This window comes from Salvelinus alpinus, chromosome 27 (genome assembly GCF_045679555.1).
Source record: "Salvelinus alpinus chromosome 27, SLU_Salpinus.1, whole genome shotgun sequence".
Lineage (NCBI taxonomy): Eukaryota > Metazoa > Chordata > Actinopteri > Salmoniformes > Salmonidae > Salvelinus > Salvelinus alpinus.
Window position 1 is genome coordinate 32,220,345 of NC_092112.1, and position 23,586 is coordinate 32,243,930.

The 23,586-nt window shown below is 42.4% G+C and overlaps 1 protein-coding gene across 4 annotated transcripts in view; it reads left to right on the top strand.

Annotated features, from left to right (window-relative positions):
* The window catches only part of LOC139556407 (inverted formin-2-like), a 28,710-nt gene extending 5,208 nt beyond the window's left edge, over nucleotides 1-23,502 (top strand). The window contains exons 2-22 of one of the 4 annotated variants that reach the window (XM_071370326.1): nucleotides 5,811-6,227; nucleotides 6,344-6,459; nucleotides 6,746-6,905; nucleotides 8,281-8,314; nucleotides 8,484-8,625; nucleotides 8,712-8,844; nucleotides 8,987-9,796; nucleotides 9,953-10,092; nucleotides 10,248-10,309; nucleotides 16,146-16,248; nucleotides 16,421-16,506; nucleotides 16,599-16,699; nucleotides 16,810-16,880; nucleotides 18,430-18,608; nucleotides 18,705-18,828; nucleotides 18,983-19,147; nucleotides 19,369-19,471; nucleotides 19,933-20,085; nucleotides 20,320-20,859; nucleotides 20,976-21,032; nucleotides 22,661-23,502. In XM_071370326.1, coding sequence (XP_071226427.1) covers nucleotides 5,831-6,227; nucleotides 6,344-6,459; nucleotides 6,746-6,905; nucleotides 8,281-8,314; nucleotides 8,484-8,625; nucleotides 8,712-8,844; nucleotides 8,987-9,796; nucleotides 9,953-10,092; nucleotides 10,248-10,309; nucleotides 16,146-16,248; nucleotides 16,421-16,506; nucleotides 16,599-16,699; nucleotides 16,810-16,880; nucleotides 18,430-18,608; nucleotides 18,705-18,828; nucleotides 18,983-19,147; nucleotides 19,369-19,471; nucleotides 19,933-20,085; nucleotides 20,320-20,859; nucleotides 20,976-21,031 — 3,675 coding nt within the window. In that variant the 5' untranslated portion in view covers nucleotides 5,811-5,830 and the 3' untranslated portion in view covers nucleotide 21,032; nucleotides 22,661-23,502. Of the gene's footprint in view, nucleotides 1-5,810; nucleotides 6,228-6,343; nucleotides 6,460-6,745; nucleotides 6,906-8,280; nucleotides 8,315-8,483; nucleotides 8,626-8,711; nucleotides 8,845-8,986; nucleotides 9,797-9,952; nucleotides 10,093-10,247; nucleotides 10,310-16,145; nucleotides 16,249-16,420; nucleotides 16,507-16,598; nucleotides 16,700-16,809; nucleotides 16,881-18,429; nucleotides 18,609-18,704; nucleotides 18,829-18,982; nucleotides 19,148-19,368; nucleotides 19,472-19,932; nucleotides 20,086-20,319; nucleotides 20,860-20,975; nucleotides 21,033-21,052; nucleotides 21,194-22,660 lie in introns of those variants that run through there. The other 3 variants (XM_071370325.1, XM_071370327.1, XM_071370328.1) reach the window with 3 other exon arrangements.
* The last annotated feature ends 84 nt before the right edge of the window (nucleotides 23,503-23,586 follow it).

Consider the following 23,586-nt stretch of genomic DNA (forward strand, 5'->3'; position numbering starts at 1 on the left):
GCACCAGACCAGTAGCCTTTCCAAAACGTACATTTTTCAATGGAAATAGTCATTTGCTTCTTTGTTGGACAGGAAGCCTGAGGATTAGTGAGCAGCAATAGGGAAAAAAGACATCAGCACAGATCAGGATTTTGTGTTTATGGAAAATCTTAGCCTCTCTACTCCAGCACCACTGGAAAGCGCCACATTAAAAACCTTCAAACCGACCTCGAAGTTGATGTCACAACTTCAAATAGACACACACGTGATGTCATAATGTAGCTTCTGTTGGAAACAGTTGCCTCAGAGTTTATTCATGAATAATTTGTTTCTGTCAGTAGTATATTTCAAGCCTGGCTTGGATAATCAATGTGAACGGATGCAGAGTTTAAAGGCATTGTAATAGAGAGAGTAGACACAACACAGACTACAGCAGGAGGATATGATTCACTAGCCTGAACTGTGTGAGTCACATTTCCTCAGTAGGATGTCTCCGTAGTGTACAGAAGGCATTCTGCACATTGAGGTTTCTGCTCATGTGGACCCCACCCATTCTCAGAACCATGGTCTCTTAAAGGTGCACTTCATTGATTTGCTTCTCCCTATGCTAGAAGGAGGATACTTCAACCTCACCAACAAGTCTGGCATGGAATCTTTGCATTCTTGTGCAATCACTGGAATGTGGATTTATCTAGCATAGGGCAATTCCACGTTAAAGGAATTTCATTGAGACGGATTTTTCACTTTAAAATGTATTCCAAACAAAAACCATTGATTTCAAAGTTTAACAAACCATACAACTCTATGCACAATGACTACTTTGAACAATTTACACAGTAAAAAAACGGAAGATTTACCAAACACATATTTACTGGAAAAACTTGCAGATGAAAAGTTTGGTAACAGTTTTATTCTGTTACCAAACTTTGTATCTGCACAGTTTTTCCTGTAAATATGTTTTTGGTAAATCTTCAGTGGAAATTGTTAAAAGTAGCACATTTGGTGCAGCTCCACTTGAGAAATACCTCATTGAGGTAAGAGTCTGACACTTGCTTTAATCTATGAAACACACCCATTGACAGTTTAAGATATCATACCACCTGAGGTTCCTATTTGTTACTACTGGTTTGGAAAGACTCCGGCTTCTAACAAAGTTGAGAAACAAAGAAAGGGTGAGTGAGAGAGGGAAAAAAGGGGAGGGTCAGGGAAAAAGAGTCATAGAAAGAGAAATATAAAGTAGGAAGTGTCCAAGAGAGAGACAGATAGGACAAAAAATGTTGTGTGTGAGGGGGAGAGAGAGACGGAGCACTCATATCAGATTCACTGCGAGGGATGTGATTGTATTGGCTAACAGGCCTGAATAGCTGACTGGGTCACTCTAGGGTTGGGAGATATCCATATTTTCATACCTTTATACTGTTCCTGTAGCATACCGGGGTATACGGTATTACCGGCAGTACACATAAGGGGCGTTATTTCTTTCCAAAAGAAAACATTTAATAAAAAATAGGCATCAGGGATCTTCATCCAGGAGGGGGTTGATTGTCTCTACTGTAACCAATCTTGCAAGTTAGCTAGCAAGTTAGCAAACCAAATAAATAGTTGGAGCCCTGAGCTGTAGATAATAGATTTGGCACATTTTAGATAGTTAACTTATAGTTAGTTATAAGCAGTGGCTTATAACTCAAGCTTGACGGTATTGAAAATCATACCATCGGTATTTTATAATACCCTGGTATACGGCAAATACGGTATACCGCCCAAGCCTAGGTCACTCCCTGTCTGTCTGTCCTCACAAAGTTGAGTGGCTATAAATGTGCCAATCTGTCAGTCACTAATCTATGTCCCAATGGCACTGAATACTCTTTAAACCGCAGCTCCAAGCAACAATGGGACTGAATCAGTATACTCACAAAGCTGTTGCAAATTCAGCAAGTATGACACCAAATGTACTATGCATTATCCCATATTATGCTGATGGCTGTTGGGATGCAGCACATTTTACAGAATGTCTTTTCAATTGAACATATACATATACAAAAGCCTTTAACCTTTTCAATCAAAGTCAAAGGAGGAAGACCTGGTGATCGTCTATTAACTGTCTTGTCTATTAGTAAATGCCCCTCTTCTCACATTCGTCCATTATAACTTTTCACCTCCTTTTTGTGGTGGCCCATGGGACTTAATTTCTGCCACATGCCATCCATCTCCAGTTGCATGACCTGCAGTCAGATCTTACGACCTCAGTGAAAGACACAGCGATAGTGACTGATATTTGAGCTTGCTGTCTGGGACAGGGCATAGGCCTACTAGTAGTGTGCCCTCTATAGAACTCTGTAAAGTCCAAACAGTCACACTCAGAACTGAAGTGGAAGTGATAGTTCACCCAACTTTAATTTACATTTAATCTTGATCTTATACTGAAAGTGGTACAGTTGAAGTCGGAAGTTTACATACACTTAGGTTGGAGTCATTAAAACTTGTTTTTCAACCACTCCACAAATTTCTTGTTAACAAACTATAGTTTTGGCAAGTCGGTTAGGACATCTACTTTGTGCATGACACAAGTAATTTTCCCAACAATTGTTTACAGACAGATTGTTTAACTTATAATTCACTGTATCAAAATTCCAGTGGGTCAGAAGTTTACATACACTAAGTTGACTGTGCCTTTTAAACAGCTTTGAAAATTCCAGAAAATTATGTCATGGCTTTAGAAGCTTCTGATAGGCTAATTGACATCATTTGAGTCAATTTGAGGTGTACCTATGGATGTATTTCAAGGCCTACCTTCAAACTCAGTGCCTCTTTGCTTGACATCATGGAAAAATCTAAAGAAATCAGCCAAGACCTCAGAAAGAAAATTGTAGACCTCCATAGGTCTGGTTCATCCTTGGGAGCAATTTCCAAACACCTGAAGGTACCACGTTCATCTGTACAAACAATAGTACGCAAGTATAAACCCCATGGGACCACGCAGCCGTCATACCGCTCAGGAAGGAGACGCTTTCTGTCTCCTAGAGATGAATGTACTTTGGTGCGAAAAGTGCAAATCAATCCCAGAACAACAGCAAAGGACCTTGTGACGATGCCGGAAGAAACAGGTACAAAAGTATCTATATCCACAGTAAAACAAGTCATATATCGACATAACCTGAAAGGCCGCTCAGCAAGGAAGAAGCCACTGCTCCAAAACCGCCATAAAAAAGATTGTACTTTTTGGAGAAATGTCCTCTGGTCTGATGAAACAAAAATAGAACTGTTTGGCTATAATGACCATCGTTGTGTTTGGAGGAAAAAGGGGGAGGCTTGCAAGCCGAAGAACACCATCCCAACCGTGAAGCATGGGGGTGGCAGCATCATGTTGTGGGGGTGCTTTGCTGCAGGAGGGACTGGTGCACTTCACAAAATAGACCCTAGCAACTAGCAACTAATCGGCATGGCCGATTAATTAGGGCCGATTTCAAGTTTTCATAACAATCGGTAACCGGCATTTTTGGACGCCGATTATGGCAGATTACATTGCACTCCACAAGGAGACTGCGTGGCAGGCTGACCACCTGTTACACGAGTGCAGCAAGGAGCCAAGATAAGTTGCTAGCTAGCATTAAACTTATCTTATAAAAAACTATCAATCTTAACAATCACTAGTTAACTACACATGGTTGATATGACTAGTTATCTAGCTTGTTCTGCGTTGCATATAATCAATGCGATGCCTGTTAATTTATCATCGAATCACAGCCTACTTTGCCAAACGGTGATGATTTAACAAGCGCATTCGTGACAAAAGCACTGTCGTTGCACCAATATGTACCTAACCATAAACATCAATGCCTTTCTTAAAATCCATACACAAGTATATATTTTTAAACCTGCATATTTAGTTAATATTGCCTGCTAATATGAATTTATTTTAACTAGGGAAATTGTGTCACTTCTCTTGCGTCCTGTGCAAGCAGAGTCAGGGTATATGCAGCAGTTTGGGCCGCCTGGCTCGTAGCAACTGTGTGAAGACCATTTCTTCCTAACAAAGACCGTAATTAATTTGCCAGAATTTTACATAATTATGACAACATTGAAGGTTGTGCAATGTAACAGCAATATTTAGACTTAGGGATGCCACCCATTCGATAAAATACGAAACTGTTCCGTATTTCACTGAAAGAATTAACGTTTTGTTTTCAAAAATGATAGTTTCCGGATTTTACCATATTATTGACCTAAGGCTTGTAATTCTGTGTGTTTATTATATTATAATTAAGTCTATGATTTGATATTTGATAGAGCAGTCTGACGTAGCGGTGGTAGGCAGCAGCAGGCTCGTAAGCATTCATTCAAACAGCACTTCCTGCGTTTGTCAGTAGCTCTTCGCTGTGCTTCAAGCATTGCGCTGTTTATGATTTCAAGCCTATCAACTCCCGAGATTAGGATGGCAATACTATAGTGCCTATAAGAACATCCAATAGTCAAAGGTATATGAAATACAAATCGTATAGAGAGAAATAATTCCTATAATAACTACAACCTAAAACGTCTTAACTGGGAATATTGAAGAGTCATGTTAAAAGGAACCACCAGCTTTCATATGTTCTCATCTTCTGAACAAGGAACTTAAACGTTAGCTTTTTTACATGTCACATATTGCAATTTTACTTTCTTCTCCAACACTGTGTTTTTGCTTGATTTAAACCAAATTGAACATGTTTCATTATTTATTTGAGACTAAATTGATTTTATTTATGTATTATATTAAGTTAAAATAAAAGTGTTAATTCAGTATTGTTGTAATTGTCATTATTACAAATATATATATAAAAATCTTCCGATTTAATCGGTATCGGCTTTTTTTGGTCCTCCAATAATCGGTAATAATCGGTATCGGAGTTGAAAAATCATAATCAGTCGACCTCTACTAGCGACAGCAACCAACTTCAGCATTTTAGACAATGCTAACGCTGCGTTCATAGCATCTCATATATTCGTAAATATGAACATACAACTGGGAATAATCCACTTCAATGCCCCTCCAAATCTTAATTGATAGGTGGAACTCTTGTGTCATTTCATCCTGAGCTCCGACTTCTCCCACATGATGAACTCTGACGTCACCTAGGCTCTTAGAAAAAAAGGGTTCCGAAAGGGTTCTTCGGTTGTCCCCATAGGAGAAGCCTTTTTGGTTCCCACTCTGTGGAAAGGGTTCTACATGGAATCGAAAAGGGTTCTACCTAGTACCAAAAAGGGTTCTACAAAGGGTTATCCTATGGGGACAGTCGAAAAACCCTTTTAGGTTCTAGATAGTACCTACTATACTAAGGAAATTACCTCGATAACAGCATTTTTTGCTGTTAAATGCAACAACAAAACATTATTTATAAAAATACATCTATTAATATGGTTTTTGAACACTATAAATTGGTTATGAGCATGATAGCTGTACTTTTAGTTCATGGTTGACACAGCTTGTTTGCCATTAGCCAATTAGGGGTTCTCAACAAGTTCAAAGCATGTGAATGGACACAACTTGTTGCTCCCAGTTCACAAGTAGGATTTTCAGAGTTTCAGCATAAAAGGATGTTTGTTTTTCTTTTACCCTTCCTGAGTTCAGAGGAGGTTCCTCTTCAGGCAGGTCTTTGACAATGGAGACCCTGCTTTCACTACCTCCAATTTTAGATTTGTGTATCTTTCCAATAATGCTTTGTAGTTCCTCCAAATCAAACCAATGCATGATTTACAGACTTATTTTTCAATTTTGTTTCAATTGTTGTGGGTCTCTGTTTCACTCTTATGTGGCACAACACGAATATTGCATAATGTTTCTCTACATCTAGCCTATCTTTTCTGAGTTGCCATGGCAGCCAAGGCATCCAAAGGGAAGTGGGAGGCCCTAAAGGAGCACCTGACCAGCAGCCCCCCGGACCCAGATGCTCACCTGGAGGCCAACTTGGAGAATGCAGATCCAGAGCTATGCATACGACTGCTACAGGTACCCACGGTGGTCAACTACTCAGGGCTGCGGAGGCGTCTGGAGGGGAGTGACCAGGACTGGATGGTGCAGTTCCTGGAGCTCAATGGGCTGGATCTGCTGATGGAGGCCCTGGAGAGGTTGTCTGGCCGTGGGTGTGCCCGCATCGCTGACGCCATCCTCCAGCTCACCTGTGTGGCCTGTGTGAAGGCAGTGATGAACTCCTCCGCTGGGCTGCACTTTATACTGGACAATGAGGGATACGTCAGGACCCTGTCACAAGGTGAGAAAGAGGGCTCGTAAGAAAGGTGGCAAGAGTTTTGGCAAAGGCCTGTCTCTGTCTGTCTGTCTGTGTGCCTGACTGCCTGTTGGAACATGATCTCTTTTTTTGATTGGCAGCACTGGACACGTCCAACACCATGGTGAAGATGCAGGTGTTTGAGCTGCTGGCAGCCCTCACCATGTTCAACCCACAGGGACACCACCTGGTCATGGATGCCCTGGATCACTATAAAGTAAGGTGTAACCCTGCCATCACCTTTTTTTTATACAGAACAGCATAAATATACACAAAGACAAATTCTGATAATTATTTTCATATGGTTTACTTTCAAAGCAATTGTTAGCTGAAGCAGCATTGATACCCCCTTGAATTCATACAAAGTATTAAAGGAGGAGTGTGAAAATGTATTTTACCTCGTCTAAGATAAGGAAAACCTACTTTAGATAAGGCATCTCCCTGTTCTTCATGAATTAGGGATGCTGACTTATGTTATCTTCGTAACTATATATCTTTGTCAGAGTGTGAAGATCCACCAGTACCGCTTCAGCGTCATCATGAACGAGCTGCATGCGACGGACAACGTGCCGTATATGGTCATCCTCATGAGTGTGGTCAACGTGATCATCTACAGGGTACAGGACCTGAGGAAGAGGGACAAACTACGCAAAGAGTTCATCGGTATCACTACTTCTTCATCATGCTTTTTCAACACTCACATACATAGAGAAGCACCGGTGTGAATGGAAGAAAAGAAACAAGGAGACCCTGCTTTCACTACCTCCAATTTTAGTTTTGTGTATCTTCCCAATAATGCTTTTTAGTATTTAGACTCACTTATTATTTCTTGAGAAAGGTTTCCATTGCCGTGTATATGTCTACTTGACCTTCCAATACTGTTGCCCAGGAAACGGAGAGGCTTAAGGAGTGTCTGTACCCTTTAAAGATCAACCATGCACAAATTGATTACCAGTATCAAGAAGTACCACAATAATGCTTATATACAGTAGCCTACATGGTGTGGAGTGCTTCATATGTTGAAAAATCTATCATAATGATGAAGATATTGCAATCGTTATAAACAATGGCTTGAATACAGGAAATGGAGATGGACATTCATAGAATTAAGAATTAGAGTACTAGAATGGTCATGAACCTTCTTATGATGGATAAAGGTCAGCCATTTTGGTCAGGGAGTTGGTCAACCATGGTTTGCCAGTGCTGTGATAAGATATTGTGTAAAATAATGAATTTGAAGAATTTATCTGCACTGTATGTTTGTTAGTTAGATAGTCAGCCAGTTTTAGAGGAATGATTCCATTAATTTGTTTAACTGCCAGTTTGCCAATATCCAAACAATGCAGTCCACAGCCATACGCTGGCGGAAATCAGTAGATGATAGGACTTAGACAAGTTGTAAATGCAACACATACTGATATTGTATCAAATAATAGGGCGGCAGGTAGCCTAGCCGTTAGCGCAAACCGAAAAGTCGCTGGTTTGAATACCCGAGCCGACAAGGTGAAAAATGTGTCGATGTGCCCTTGAGCAAGGTATTTAACCCTAATTTGCTCCAGGGGCGCTGTACTACTATGGCTGATCCTGTAAACCAACACATTTCACTGCACCTATCAGCAAAATAGTAAAACATATTTTTTAGATGTATTATATATACACTGTATACACAATAGCATGTTGACATGTTCTGTTTAAATATATTTGAGATGCTTTTTATACAGAAAATTGGTATAAAACCTGTTTAAACAGTATTTATAATTATATGACAATATTTTAGTTTGACAATAATTCTATTACACAATTTATGATATATATCACATGCCTTACTTTATAAGTAAAATCAGGATTATGCCTCTACTGCCATTAATTCAATTAGACTGGTTTGGATTTCTCCCTGACCAATATGGCTGCCATTTTCACCCCATTGTAGAACTTTTAGGATTTGTAACATAGCCCCTCTAGTAATTGATAGAATCTCTATGTGGACATGTCAAACTGGATGAAAATGTCTAACTGTGACTTATTCTTTGTCTCGCAGGGCTACAATTACTGGATTTACTTCCAAAACTGAGGTAAGTTGAGTCTTTTGCATAATACATTTTTATTTATTTCAAATATATATAAACTTTTTCGGAATAAGCAAATGCTCTGTTATGCACAGCACACCAATTTTCTTTCACACTGCTACTTGTTTTTTCCTGTGGAAATACGTATTCATGTATGTTTGTGTGTGTGTTACAGGGAGACGGATGATGTGGACCTGAACATCCAGTGTGAGACCTTTGAGGACACAATGGCATATGATGATGCTGAGATGGAGAGCATGTACGGAGGTATTGACATGAGCAGTCACCAGGAAGTCTTCGCCACACTCTTCACCAAAGTAAGCACCAATTAAGGGTGTATTTATTTGTAATTAAAACACACAGCAGATAATACAAGTAATATAACCCCCTCCCCTCTCTCCAGGTGAGTAGCTCCCCTGCCTCGGTGCTGTTGCTGTCCATCCTGCACGCTCTGTTGTTGTTGGGGCCGGAACACAGCGAGGTGTGGCTGGCCCTGGAGGCCCTGGCTGACCGTGCTACTATGCTGGCACAGGAACGTGAGTCTGAGATCAATCACCTTCATAGTCCATAAAAACATAATTTTCACCATTTATTTACTGTGGCCATGTACGCTGACATGTTTTGGCTGGTTTATATTATGTCACTCTGACATTGTCTGTGTGTGTGTGTGTTCTTTAGCTGAAGTTGACTCCACCGAGCGCTTGATGGAACGTCTGGTGTCCTCCAAGGGTCAGCAATGGTCACCTAAGGTCAAGGTCAAGACCACAGACAGGGGCGTTCAGATAGACCTGAGAGAAAGATTGACCGATCATTTGGGTGTCCTCATTAAAGGATCTACCTCCCCTGTTGCCACTGCACCCCCCCCTCCTTCTCCTCCTCCACCCCCACCACTACAAGGCATGGCAGCATTCGGCACACCCCCACCCCAACTTCCACCCCCACCACTTCTTGGCTTGTCTGGGATGCTGTCCCCTCCCCGGCCTCTCCCCGGTCTCCCTCCTACCCAACCTTCTCTACCAGGGCATGGGGGTCCACCGCCTCCCCCACCCCTGCCTGGCATGGGTCCCCCCCCACCACCACCCCTACCTGGCACAATGGGTCCCTACCCACCACCACCCCTGCCTGGGATGGGTCCCCCACCACCACCACCCCTGCCTGGGATGGGTCCCCCACCACCACCACCCCTGCCTGGGATGGGTCCCCCACCACCACCACCCCTGCCTGGGATGGGTCCCCCACCCCCACCACCACTGCCTGGTATGGGTCCCCCACCCCCACCACCACTGCCTGGTATGGGTCCCCCACCCCCACCACCACTGCCTGGTATGGGCCCCCCACCTCCCCCTGGTGGCGGTGACATGATTATGGCCCAGAGTGTGCAGACACTGGGCCGATCCTACTATGCCCCTCCACCCAAGGCGGGCCGCTGCCCCACACTACGCATGAAGAAGCTCAACTGGCAGAAGCTGCCATCCAGAGTGGTGACTGGTAAGGGACCTGTCAGATTGTGTCACCATTGAATTAAACCAACAAATACAGTTGACCCTGACAAGTGCAAATTGGATACATTTTGGATACATTTCAAGAGTGTAGTGTATAAGTCATAATTCAAATACTGTACACCATTTTGTTATTTTGCTCCAGACAGTCACTCCATGTGGACATCGGTACAGTCAGATTCTCTGGAGCCTGACTACTCCAGTATTGAGGAGCTCTTCTGTCTGCCAGTGACTGATTCAAAGGCCAAAGGCAGCGCCCCTGCGGTCAAACAGGAGCCCAAAGAGGTAGAGAGAGTAATCAATGTGGTCTTACCCCATCTCATTAGACTTTGAAATGGCCTTATAATCTCACTCTCTCTTCTCCCTTCATCATTATTGTCATTTTCCTTAACACATCCCCTGTTTTAATTTCAAGCATCACACTTTTTCTCCATCTACAGATTTCTTTCATCGATGCCAAGAAAAATCTTAACCTGAACATATTCTTAAAACAATTCAGATGGTGAGTATTTTCAGGCAAGAAATATGAAGAAGAGAGTCTTAGTAAAGGAGGCAACTTAAGAATTGATAGGTACAGTAGAAGAGTGTTGAAATACAGTGCCTTCAGAATGTATTCGCGTCCTTTGACTTTTTCCACATTTTGTTGTGTTACAGACAGAATTTAAAATGGATTACATTTTATGTCACTGACCTACACATACAACTCGATAATATCAAAGTGGAATGATGGTTTTTGAAATTTGTACAAATGAATTCAAAATGAAAAGCTGAAATGTTTTGAGTCAATAAGTATAAGATCAGGAGCAAAAATGTGCTTAACAAGTACACATAATAAGTAGTATTGGACTCACTCTGTGCAATAATAGTGTTTAACATGATTATTGTATGGCTACCTCACCTCTGTACACCACACATACAATTATCTGTAAGGTCCCTCAGTCGAGCAGTGAACACAGATTCAACCACAAAGACCAGAGAGGTTTTCCAATGCTTCGCTATGAAGGGCACCTATTGAAAAGAAGGAAGCCTGTACAGAATTAAAATATTACAAAACATGCATCCTCTTTGCAATAAGACACTAAAGTAAAACTGCAAAAAATATGGCAAATAAATTAACTTTATGTCCTGAATACAGGTTAAAGTCTGCTTGAAAGAGCCGCTAACCTAGCTAAGCTGCTAACGTTAGCCATAAAGCTAACAAAGTTAGTCCCAGATGAGTTTTCCAATGGGGCCCTCTTTGTCTGGAGAGGTAAATGAACGGTTCCAGCGCTGTAGGAGCTGTATCTATTATTCTGTGTTTTAGGACAAACTGGATCACTCAGAGTTACAATGCGGCAATTGTTTGCTTGCTGAGGATTATAGGCTTGAGGTGGCTTCCTTGATCATGCAGCCTACGTCAGAAATTGGGGAAAACGCAGAGTGGAATGTTCACCTTTTCTACGCCGGTTGCTGGATGGCTTCTGCGCATGTTGGATGCATCTCCGTCTTGTCGTTTGTCGTTATCGGACTGGCCGGTGTTGCCCGGAGTTCGTTCGCCAGGGGAGCCATCTCCTGCTTCTCCTCCCCAATCTGATAGCGGAGTCGATGGAGCACAGCAAGAGGAGCATGGCAATCAACAAATGTCGCATGTCACGAGCCGTGTAAGCCGAAGACAGCGGCCTGCCGCAAAGCAAACTACACTCCCAATGAGAGGCCTGGAGTGGAAACAAACAACGAATAGTTTCGCCGCCCTGGAGCCTGATCTTCCTGCACCTTCGTCGCTGGGGGTACCTGTGTCTGCAGCCGCTGTGCCTATTCCGTATGGGCTTCAGGCAGAAGTCTGCACACTTTTTGATGTATTTCAGAACTGCAGTTTCCTCTGCTTGGAGCAACAGTGAAGTGGGCAGGGCAGTACGGATTTCTTATCTTACATCTGCAAGCAGAGTCTGAACATCAGACAGGATGGCATTGTCTCCCTCAATCCGTGCAATGGCTACTGCTATAGGTTTCAGGAGTTTCAGGCTGCTTACCACTCTCTCCCAAAATACATCGTCCAGGAGGATCCTCTTGATGGGGATGCCAATATCGGCAGACTGTGATATGGACATTTCTTGGAGAGACTCCTTCCCCTCCAGGAGACTGTCAAACATGATGACAGCACCACCCCAACAGGTGTTGCTGGGCAGCTTCAATGTGGAGCTCTAATTCTTCTCACTTTGCTTGGTGAGGTAGATTGCTGCTGTAACTTGATGACCCTTCACATACCTAACCATTTCCTTGGCTCTCTTGTAGAGTGTATCCATTGTTTTCAGTGCCATGATGTCCTTGGGTGGGTGTGATGTGAGGGTAGGACTCCTCCACTTTAGACCAAGCAGCATTGTCTGTCACCAGTGCAAATATCTTCTGTGGTCAAAGGTCATTGATGACTGCCTTTAGCTCATCTGCAATGTAGAGACCAGTGTGTCTGTTGTCCCTTGTGTCTGTGCTCTTGTAGAATACTGGTTGAAGGGTGGAAATGTAGTTCATTATTCCTTGCCCACGAACATTCGACCACCCATCAGAGATGATTGCAATACAGTCTGCTTTCTCTGTGATTTGCTTGACCTTCACTTGAACTATGTTGAACTCTGCATCCAGCAAATTAGTAGATAAAGCATTTCTGGTTGGAGTGGTATATGCTGGGCGAAGAACGTTCAGAAATCTCTTCCAATACACATTGCCTGTGAGCATCAGAGGTGAACCAGTTGCATACACAGCTCAAGCAAGACATTCATCAGCATTTCTCTGACTACGTTCCTCCATTGAGTCAAAAAATATTTCTGATTCCAGGAGGACCATGAGCTGTTGCTAGCGATAAGGTGTCTGATTCATAATTTTCACCTCAAATAGAAGTAGAGGGACTTTTGTCAGAGGTTGCTTGTTGTGAGCGCTGAGGGAACTTTATTCACTTGGCCAGATGATTCTGCATCTTTGTTGTATTCTTCACATTTGATTTGTCACAGTATTTGCAAATTACACAGCTTTTCCTTCTACATTGGCTGCAGTGAAATGTCTCCACACATTAGATAGTGCCCGTGGCATTTTCCTGTAAAGATCAGAAAAAAATGAGTAAAAAAAAACAAATACAATTCCATGTACAGATAAAAAGTTAAGCAGTTAGATTAAACAACTCCTTTGTAAGATAAATGTTTTCAAATGAAACATGTATGGAAACAGGTGAATTAACACTCCTCAGTTAGCAGGCTCAAGCTAGCTAAAACCCACATGGTAGCAAAAACTAAATAGCAGAAATTGTTAACAAGTTAGAAATAATTTACTAGCCTACTATTTACTAGTTAAGAAAAAATTATGTATGTCAAATAAAATATATTCACCCCACCCAGTATTGTAATCAAAACTTACCAGAAAGCATGTAGTCCTTGGCTTAGACAGTGTAGTAGTGTGGGCTCAATAGCATCTCATTAGTGTGGAAGATCTTAAAAATCCGCTGTACATGTGATGGAAGAGTGCACTGCACATGTGATGGAAGTATGCACTGTGCATGCAGAGGGTTGCAATTCCATTGAATTGGGGATAGTTTAACCAAAATATGCCACAAGACCTAGAATTGCCTTAAAAAAGGTTCACTGTTATAAGCTTTTTTGAGGAATTTAATCAAAATTTACCAAATTCCAGGGCTTAACTTCTCATGGAAAATTTTGTAAAAATTCCAGAAATTTACTGGAAAGTTTCTGACCCTTTGCAACCCTAGTTGAGAGAGATGAGGCAAAAGCAATGGCAAATAATTCTGGCTGCACAACCGATTGGCAAACGTACTGCAAATTGAGAAATCATGTGACAACTGAATAAATAGAAGAATAAACTACACTATGAAACAAAAATAAATGACATAAAGAATGGTAGTAAAAAGCACTGTTAATGAAATGCTGGGAAAAAAGGCCAACTCAGCTCCATCATTCATTGAATCAGATTCATTCATTACAAAACCGACTGATATTCCCAACTACTTTAATAATTTTTTCATTGGCAAACTTGCCAGCCACAAACGCTGACACTACACATCCAAGTATATCTGACCAAATTATGAAAGACAAGAATTGTAATTTTGAATTCCTTAAAGTGAGTGTGGAAGAGGTGAAAAAATGATTGTTGTCTATCAACAATGACAAGCCACCGGGATCTGACAACTTGGATGGAAAATGACTGAGGATAATAGCGGACGATATTGCCAGTCCTATTTGCCATATCTTCAATTTATGCCTACTGTCATGCCCTGACCTTAGTTATCTTTGTTTTCTTTATTATTTTGGTTAGGTCAGGGTGTGACGAGGGTGGTATGGGTATTTTTGTCTTGTCTAGGGTTTTTTGTATATCTATGGGGTTTTGGTATTGTCTAGGTAAATGTAAGTCTATGGTGGCCTGAGTTGGTTCCTGATTGGGGATCCTATTTAGGTTGCCATTTTCCATTTTGGTTTTGTGGGTTATTGTCTATGTGATGTTGCATGTCTGCACTCAGTGTTTATAGTGTTCACGTTCGTTTTGTTGTTTTGTATTAGTTTGTTCAGTATATTTCTTTATTAAAAGAAGTATGTATTATAATCACGCTGCGCCTTGGTCTCCTCACTACGACGAACGTGACACCTACTTGAAAATGTGTGCCCTCAGGCCCGGAGGGCAGCAAAAGTAATTCCGCTACCTAAGAATAGTACAGCCCCCTTCACTGGTTCAAATAGCCAACCAATCATCCTGTTACCAACCCTTAGTAAAGTTTTGGAAAACATTGTGTTTGACCAGATACAATTCTATTTTACAGTAAACAAATTGCCAACAGACTTTCAGCACGCTTATAGGGAAGGACATTCAACAAGCACAGCACTTACACAAATGACTGATGATTGGTTGAGAGAAATTGATGATAAAAAGATTGTGGGGGCCATTTTGTTAGACTTCAGTGAGACTTTTGACATTATCCATCATAGTCTGCTGCTGGAAAAACGTATGTGTTATGGCTTTACACCCCCTGCTATATTGTGGATACAGAGTTACCTGTCTAACAGAACACAGAGGGTGTTCTTTAATGGAAGCCTCTCCAACATAATCCAGGTAGAATCAGGAATTCCCCATGGCAGCTGTCTAGGCCCCATACTTTTTTCAATCTTTACTCACGACATACCACTGGCTTTGAGTAAAGCCAGTGTGTCTATGTATGCAGATGACTCAACACTATTATACACGTCAGCTACTACAGAAACTAAAATGACTGCAACACTAAACAAAGAGCTGCAGTTAGTTTCAGAATGGATTGCAAGGAATAAGTTAGTACTAAATATTTCAAAAACTAAAGGCATCGTGTGTGGGACAAATCATTGTGTAAATTTAGCAAGTTGAGGTGACTAAACTGCTTGGAGTAACCCTGGATTCTAAACTGTCATAGTCAAAACATATTAATACAACAGTAGCTAAGATGGGGAGAAGTCTGTCCATAATAAAGCGCTGCTCTACTATCTTGACAGCACTATCAACAAGGCAGGTCCTACAGGCTATAGTTTTGTCGCACCTGGACTACTGTTCAGTCTTGTGGTCAGGTGCCGCAAAGAGGGACTTTTGAAAGGTATTAACATGTTGAAAAGCACCGAGCTGTCTGTTTAAACGACTAGCACACAGTTCAGACACCCATGCACACCCCACGAAACATGTCACCAATGGTCTCTTCACAGTCCCCAAGTCCAGAACAGACCATGGGAGGCGCACAGTTATACATAGAGCCAAGACTACATGGAACTCTATTCCACATCAGGTAACTGATGCAAGCAGTAGAATCAGATTTATTTTAAATACAGATAAAAATACACATTCTGGAACAGCGGGGACTTTGAAGAAACACAAACATACGCACAGACACATGCATACACACACACATTATATTTGTGTTGATTTTGTGTTGTAGATATGTGGTAGTGGAGTATGGGCCTGAGGGCACACACTTAATGTGTTGTGAATTCTGTAATGAATGTATTTTAATGTTTTAGAAATGGTATAACTGCCTTAATTTCTCCAGACCCCAGGAAGAGTAGCTGCTGCCTTGGCATTAGCTAATGGGGATCCTTAATAAATACAAATACAAAGCGTTATGTTTGCGGTAAATCCAACACATCACTGAGTACAACTGTTCATATTTTCAGGAATGGTTGTAGCTGCATCATGTTATGTCATTATGGGGTATTGTGTGTAGATGGGTGAGAGAGAAAAAAGTCAATTTAATAAATTTTGAATTCAGGCTGTAACACTACTAAATGTGGAATAAGTCAAGGGGTATGAATACTTTCTGAAGACACTGTAATTTGTATGTCCCCTAACAGCTCACATGAGGACATTGTGGCCATGATCCAAAAAGGGGACCGCTCCAAGTTCGATGTGGAGGTGCTGAAACAGCTACAGAAGCTACAACCAGAGAAGCATGAGGTGCGTGCCGGCACAGGAATCCCTGCCAAGTTCATTGGTTAATTTCAAGCGGCCACACTGTATTTCTAGATCTAAATACATTTTCTGTTTTCGATAGCGACATAGTGTTGGGAACCAAATGTTTGTGTTCAGTTTATGTTCATAGGAAAGTTGTTTTTTCCCCACCACTCAGATGGATAACCTCACGTCCTACCAAGGAGAGAGAAAGAAGTTAGCTGGTGTGGACCAGTTTTATCTCCAGCTCCTAGCTGTTCCATGGTAAAGATCTCCACAGCTTAATAGCGTTCAATGAGCTAGGACAGATTCACCCTGGATGTTGACCGTGGTCGTGTGTATGTGTTTGACCCCAGCTACGCCCTGAGGATCGAGTGCATGTTGCTGTGTGAGGAGATCAGCTCAGTGTTACAGATGATGCAACATAAAGCTGAGCTGCTGGATGAGGCCTGTGAGAGTAAGTCCAGGCACCAGGCTGCCTGCCCTACCACTCTCATCACCCCTACGACTAATTAAAATTCCTTTTATTTTATTCTCTTTAATCGGTTATTATTTCTATCCTATAAGGTCTGAGGGTGAGCACTCGACTGCCAAGCTTCTGCAAGCTCATTCTGGACGTTGGAAACTTCCTTAACTACGTAAGAATCCATAACATGTGATGCCATATAGTACTAAACTCAGCAAAAAAAGAAACGTCCTCTCACTGTCAACTGCGTTTATTTTCAGCAAACTTAACATGTGTAAATATTTGTATGAACATAACAATATTCAACAACTGAGAAATAAACTGAACAAGTTCCACAGACATGTGACTTAACAGAAATGGAATAATGTGTCCCTGAACAAAGGGGGATCAAAATCAAAAGTAACAGTCAGTATCTGGTGTGGCCACCAGCTGCATTAAGTACTGCAGTGCATCTCCTCCTTATGGACTGCACCAGATTTGCCAGTTCTTGCTGTGAGATGTTACCCCACTCTTCCACCAAGGCACCTGCAAGTTCCCGGACATTTCTGGGGGGAATGGCCCTAGCACACACCCTCCGATCCAACAGGTCCCAGACGTGCTCAATGGGATTGAGATCCGGGTTCTTCGCTGGCCATGGCAGAACACTGACATTCCTGTCTTGCAGGAAATCACGCACAGAACGAGAAGTATGGCTGGTGGCATTGTCATGCTGGAGGGTCATGTCAGGATGAGCCTGCAGGAAGGGTACCACATGAGGGAGGAGGATGTCTTCCCTGTAACGCACAGCGTTGAGATTGCCTGCAATGACAACAAGCTCAGTCCGATGATGCTGTGACACACCGCCCCAGACCATGACGGACCCTCCACCTCCAAATTGATCCCGCTCCAGAGTACAGGCCTCGGTGTAACGCTCATTCCTTCGACAATAAACGCGAATCCGACCATCACCCCTGTTGAGACAAAACCGCGACTCGTCAGTGAAGAGCACTTTTTGCTAGTCCTGTCTGGTCCAGCGACGGGGGATTTATGCCCATAAGCAACGTTGTTGCCGGTGATGTCTGGTGAGGACCTGCCTTACAACAGGCCTACAAGCCCTCAGTCCAGCCTCTCTCAGCCTATTGCGGACAGTCTGAGCACTGATGGAGGGATTGTGCGTTCCTAGTGTAACTCGGGCAGTTGTTGTTGCCATCCTGTACCTGTCCCGCAGGTGTGATGTTCGGATGTACCGATCTTGTGCAGGTGTTGTTACACGTGGTCTGCCACTGCGAGGACGATGAGCTGTTCGTCTTGTCTCCCTGTAGCGCTGTCTTAGGCGTCTCACAGTAAGGACATTACAATTTATTGCCCTGGCCACGTCTGCAGAGTCAGTAGGATGGCCTCTTTAGTGTCCTAAGTTTTCATAGCTGTGACCTTAATTGTCTACCGTAAGCTGTTAGTGTCTTAATGACCGTTCCACAGGTGCATGTTCATTAATTGTTTATGGTTCATTGAACAAGCATGGGAAACAGTGTTTAAACCCTTTACAATGAAAATCTGTGAAGTTATTTGGATTTTTATGAATTATCTTTGGATTTTTATGAATTAAACGTCCCTTTTGCAGGGTTCCTGAAAAAGGGACGTTTCTTTTTTTGCTGAGTTTATAACCAAACCAAAAATGATGGTCTCATAACAACATAGTTCTCTCACTAACAACTAACAATCTGTCTATCTCTGTTCTACAGGGGAGCCACACGGGGAACGCTGAGGGCTTCAAGATCGGAACCCTGCTGAAGCTCACTGAGACCAAGGCCAATAAAAGTCGCATTACGCTGCTCCACCACATCCTACAGGATGCTGAGCAGAACCATGATGACCTGTTGAACCTTCCAGATGATTTAGAGATCTGTGAAAAGGCTGCTGGGTATTGGAAAAAGCTGTATACAACATTGTGGAGTCTAATCAAAGCTTTACACGGAGGCTATGCTAACCTTACCAAGTTTATTGTTTACTTCCACAGTGTGAATCTGGAGTCTATCCAGACAGAGGTGAGCTCGCTCATCAAGCGGTTGACAGATTCAGAGAAGAAGGTGGCTTCCTCTTCTGTGGAGGACATCAAGGAGCAGTATCTAACTGCAATGCAGGTGGGTTGCAATACCTCTCCTCACCACCAGAGAGCAGGTGACTTTGTAGTTTCGTACAAGCGCCCCTTTAATGGTGTTAGAGATTTGTGACTTCATCGGGATTGTTGCCAGATCATAACTAAATAAATCCCCCTGAATTGGCTGTCTACTCTAGGGAAGCCTGGAGGCCTGCAGGGAGCTGGAGGAGAGGTTTTTCTCCATTGACAGGAAGAAGGAGGACCTGGCACTGTATCTGTGTGAGGACTCATCTCGTCTCTCTCTGGAGGAGCTGTTCAGCACTATAAAGACCTTCAGGGGACTCTTCATCAAAGCTCTCAAGGTGAGAGAAACAAATAACTAATGGACCTACTTCACCTATTGACGTTCCTATATAAAACCATTCAAAGTATATCTTTCTGTGTTTATTCCACAAACCGGGTCATACATTTTGACTGCATAGGTCCTCCAATTTTGTTCCGATATTTAATACCACATTGCTATGGTTTCACATTCTGGATACCTGTACTATTGTGTGTTTTCTCTTGCTTTTTTAAATCCCAGGACAATCAGACCCGCCGAGAGCAAGCCATCAAGGCAGAGAAGAGGAAGAAACAGCAGGAGGAGGAGGATTCCAAGCGACCAAGAGGGGATAACGGGAAAATAAGTGAGTCTAACCGCCAGCCAACACACCAAATAACACTGTTACCTCAAGGCACTCCCTGGTGACTATAGTCATAACTCAACAGTGTCCCGTTACCAACATCATAATCATACATGGATCATGTGTAGCTTCTGAAAGGGATTCTCCCTGGCTGTGTCTCAATAGTCTTCAGAAGATCCCTTTCCCCGTCTCCTCCTCCTTCATCTGCATTGATCTAGAAGAACTGGGGAGATGAAAGCATTCCTCACAAAATAGAAGGTTCCATTGCCTTTAACTGTCCAGTCTTTCAGTGCAGATTAAGGAAAGGAGACTAGGAAATTATGCCACTTTCTAAGGACAGTTGACACCTATAAGTGCATGTTTGATAATTGCAGTTCACCAGTCCAAATTCAAACGCACTACCAGAGCATTGCATGTATCAGGGTGGACTGTTTTGAGATGAACTCTCTCTCTCTCAATCCCAGTTCGTAAAGCCCCCCCGGTCCAGGAAGAGGGCTGCATAATCGACCACCTGCTGTCTGACATCAGGAAGGGCTATGCACTGAGGAAGACCAGGCCCCAGGCCGACAGGACAAGCCTGCCCTCTGCAGACAAGAAAAGGGACAGCAGTCTGTCGGGTGAGCATGAGGATGGGACTGGCCATTGATTCTGCTGCTGCCTCGAGCTGTTTGAAAGATATTACTAAGGCCCTGTCCAGAAACACCCTCTTACCTCTAAGCACTAGGCACTTGTGTAGATCTGAAAGGCTTGCATATAGAATGTAGAGGAGGTTTGTAGAGGAGGTAAATGTAGTTAGTTGTGCTTTATGTTAATATCTTTAATGAATAATTTTCCTCTCTCTCCTCCCCTAGAGCAGGGCACACAGCCTGAGGGATTGTCTGCTATAGATGCTAAAGATGGAGATGAAGTTGAAAAGGTGACATCACCCAATGACCAAAGACAACAAGACAGAGATTCAGTCGTAGGGGAGTCCTCATCCGGCCTCCCCACACACCCCTCACTCATATCACGTTCACCCGAAACCTTAGGCCCCTCAGACCTCCATACCACCACCAAGGACCAGGGAACCTGTGATCACACACAGAGTGAGGACCTCAAACCTGGGATGGATTCCTTGGCTGACCGCCTGGTCGAGGAGGAGTCCCCAGAGGTGGAGAGGGTTAAGGCTGCTGATTCAGAGGTTGAGGATGTGAACAGGAAGGCATTCTCAGCTGGTGGGGATGGTCCAAAGAGCGGAGACACAGAGATAGATGGGAACCAGGAAAGTGGGGCTGATGGAAAGGGGTTAGAGGAGAGTCAATCATCAGAGTCCCCCTCAAACACAGCTGCTGGTGACGCAGAGCCCAAACAACAGGCACAGAAACGGGGGGATACTAAGAGACATAACGAAGGTAATGTCTTCAGAACTAGCCTCATCTCGATAGAAAATGAACCATTCTTGCTTATCTTGATTTTTTTTGTCCTGTAAGGAAAACTTTGTTTCTTGTTTTTAATTCCCTAAAAATAGACATGAGCTATGGAAAAGGCCACACTAAACCTAAAAAGAGTTGTGTGTTACATTGAGGTAGGTTCTCCTCCTTTCAGGCTTTTCAGAATCCCAGAAACACCATCCACTAATCCTGCATGGATCTAACCAAGTCATTGGTGGGGCGGCAGGTAGCCTAGTGGTTAGAGCTTTGGACTTGTAACCGAGAGGTTGCAAGATCAAATCCCTGAGCTGACAAGGTAAACATCTGTCGTTCTGGCCCTGAACAAGCAGTTAACCCACTGTTCCTAGGCCATCATTGAAAATAAGAATTTGTTCTTAACTGACTTAGTTAGTTTAGCCTAGTTAAAAAAAAAACTGGTTTCCTTTCAATTCTATGTCTTGTCCATCCTGCATATCCCTCCCCTTTCCTCAGTGACCTTTCATACGCCACTTGCAGTTACTGTTCCTGCTTCAACTCTCTTCCATGTCTGGGGGGTATGTGGTGTTTTTAGCCTGGCTGGTTGGTGCTTTATGGATGACTCGCAGGGGCTTTTTGTTGGTGTATATTGTCTGTCAGCTAGCACTGGGTGGTTGGAGATTTGTAGGCTTGCCATCATTGGATCCCCCCAGTACCCAAGGTGACCTTATGATGGGAGATGTGATACACCTCGCGCTTGGCGGAACGCATACCGACCTACTGAACACTGCAGGACCTCAGCCGAACTGCCTGTTCTCCCTACCAACAACCACCACCACACACAAACACATGCACGTGCACACACACACACACAGAGTAAATCATTGAGTTAGATCAGATCTGGGCCATTGGTTTTGTGGGTCATTTCTAGGTTGTTATTGATTCACTCGGTTTGAGCAACATTTTGTGTATTTTACATGTAGTGTCTAACAAGGAACAGGCCTCTATAAAAAATGATGTTGCATTTGACGTTAAGAACAACCCACTGGGCACAGACGTCATCTATTCCACATTGGTTCAATGTAATTTCATTGAAATGGCGTGGAAACAACAATGATTCAACCAGTGTGAGCCCCGTGGGAATTTACTACTGCAAACTAATCCTTTTTACCAGATTTTCCCCCATTTGTTGTTTCTTTTATGAATTTTTGCCCCCATTTTTATTTTATTTTATAAATGAACATGTCAGGGAAGCAGTTTGTTGTCAATGTGCTGTAAATCTTTGTCACTCTGCTAAGGGATGTTAAAATCACAGATGTCCCCTGAAGATTACATTTCTGTGGGGTCTATGGGTCTATTATCTTCTAACCACCAGTGTGCAGTCTGGAGAGAGGGACTGCTATGGGTCTGACGCTCAATACACTTTTCTTGTTATGTAAACACTCGAGGCAGAAGTTGCCCTTATTCACAGATTACCATTTATCGTTAGGGCAATTCAAATATCTGACCCTAGATCAGTTGTTAGGGGACAATTCTACCTACTTCACCTGAACGTACACAGCTTCACTAAAATCCCACAATGTCAAGCTTAAGCTATATTTGTGTCCTTGTCTCCATTGTTTGGGGGTGCTTCCTTTCCATGCGCTTTCATCTTGTTGATTTACTTTACTTATTCCTTTCAGCTCCTAGTGTAGCAATGGGTCTCAATGGTCTATCCTCTTGTATTCTGGGTGAAATTAAATTAGCTATAGCTGTGTGGTTGGTATGTGCAACATCACTGATTCTATCTTGTATCTCTATTTCTAAGTGGACGCAAGAAGAAGGACAAGGCCAAAGGCAAAAAGAAACCATGAATGTTGACGCCATCTTCCAGTGCTCCACCCGTCTGCCAAACAAATACTATGGTATACATTATACTGTACTTACAAATATCTATATCAGCCATGCATGTTTCCCCCACTTTTTTCAAAGGATTACCTAACGAACCTAGATGATGCTTGTTTTTCAAAATGGAGACTTCCTTATTGCACCCCCTATAGTGGGGTCTTTGTATTATTTACTACGTCAATAACAGGATTTGGCAATGATATGACAGGAACTGCTTTGCAACCAGCCCCAGGAAGTATGGATGATGATGATGATGATGGGATCATTTGCATGTTACAATTTCATCATGGACATTCAATGTATTTGACACAATTTCATTGAAATATTATACATTATTTGACGAAAATCAACATGTCTATGTATAGAATGTTTCAATTTGATACTGAGACAAATGTTTACAGTATGTCTACATGTTATGTTTACTTGTTGATACAGACTCTCGTTTAATTTGGCAAATAGAGGGCCTCTTGCCTACAGCCAAGCATTGGTGTAATGACTGTAATGAATATTGGTTCATGATCAGTTAGCCATTAAATATTGACAAGGTAACAGCATAGATAGACCATAATAATAAACTCACCTGTTTTTCCAGACACAACAATGTTATAGTGATAATTTGCTATAGTCTCTTTTTTAACAGTAACAGTTATTGTTTCTTATTGCACTCTGCATTAACAATGTCATTTAAAAAAAGGTATGCTAATCAGGGATTTAGTAGGCTATAAAAATACTCTACATACAATAAAATAATCTGATACACTCCATGCATTTTTTTATTCGATTTGTCTATCTCGTTTATATGTGTGTGCTAATAGCTATGTTCACAGTTAAAATTGTTGCATATGG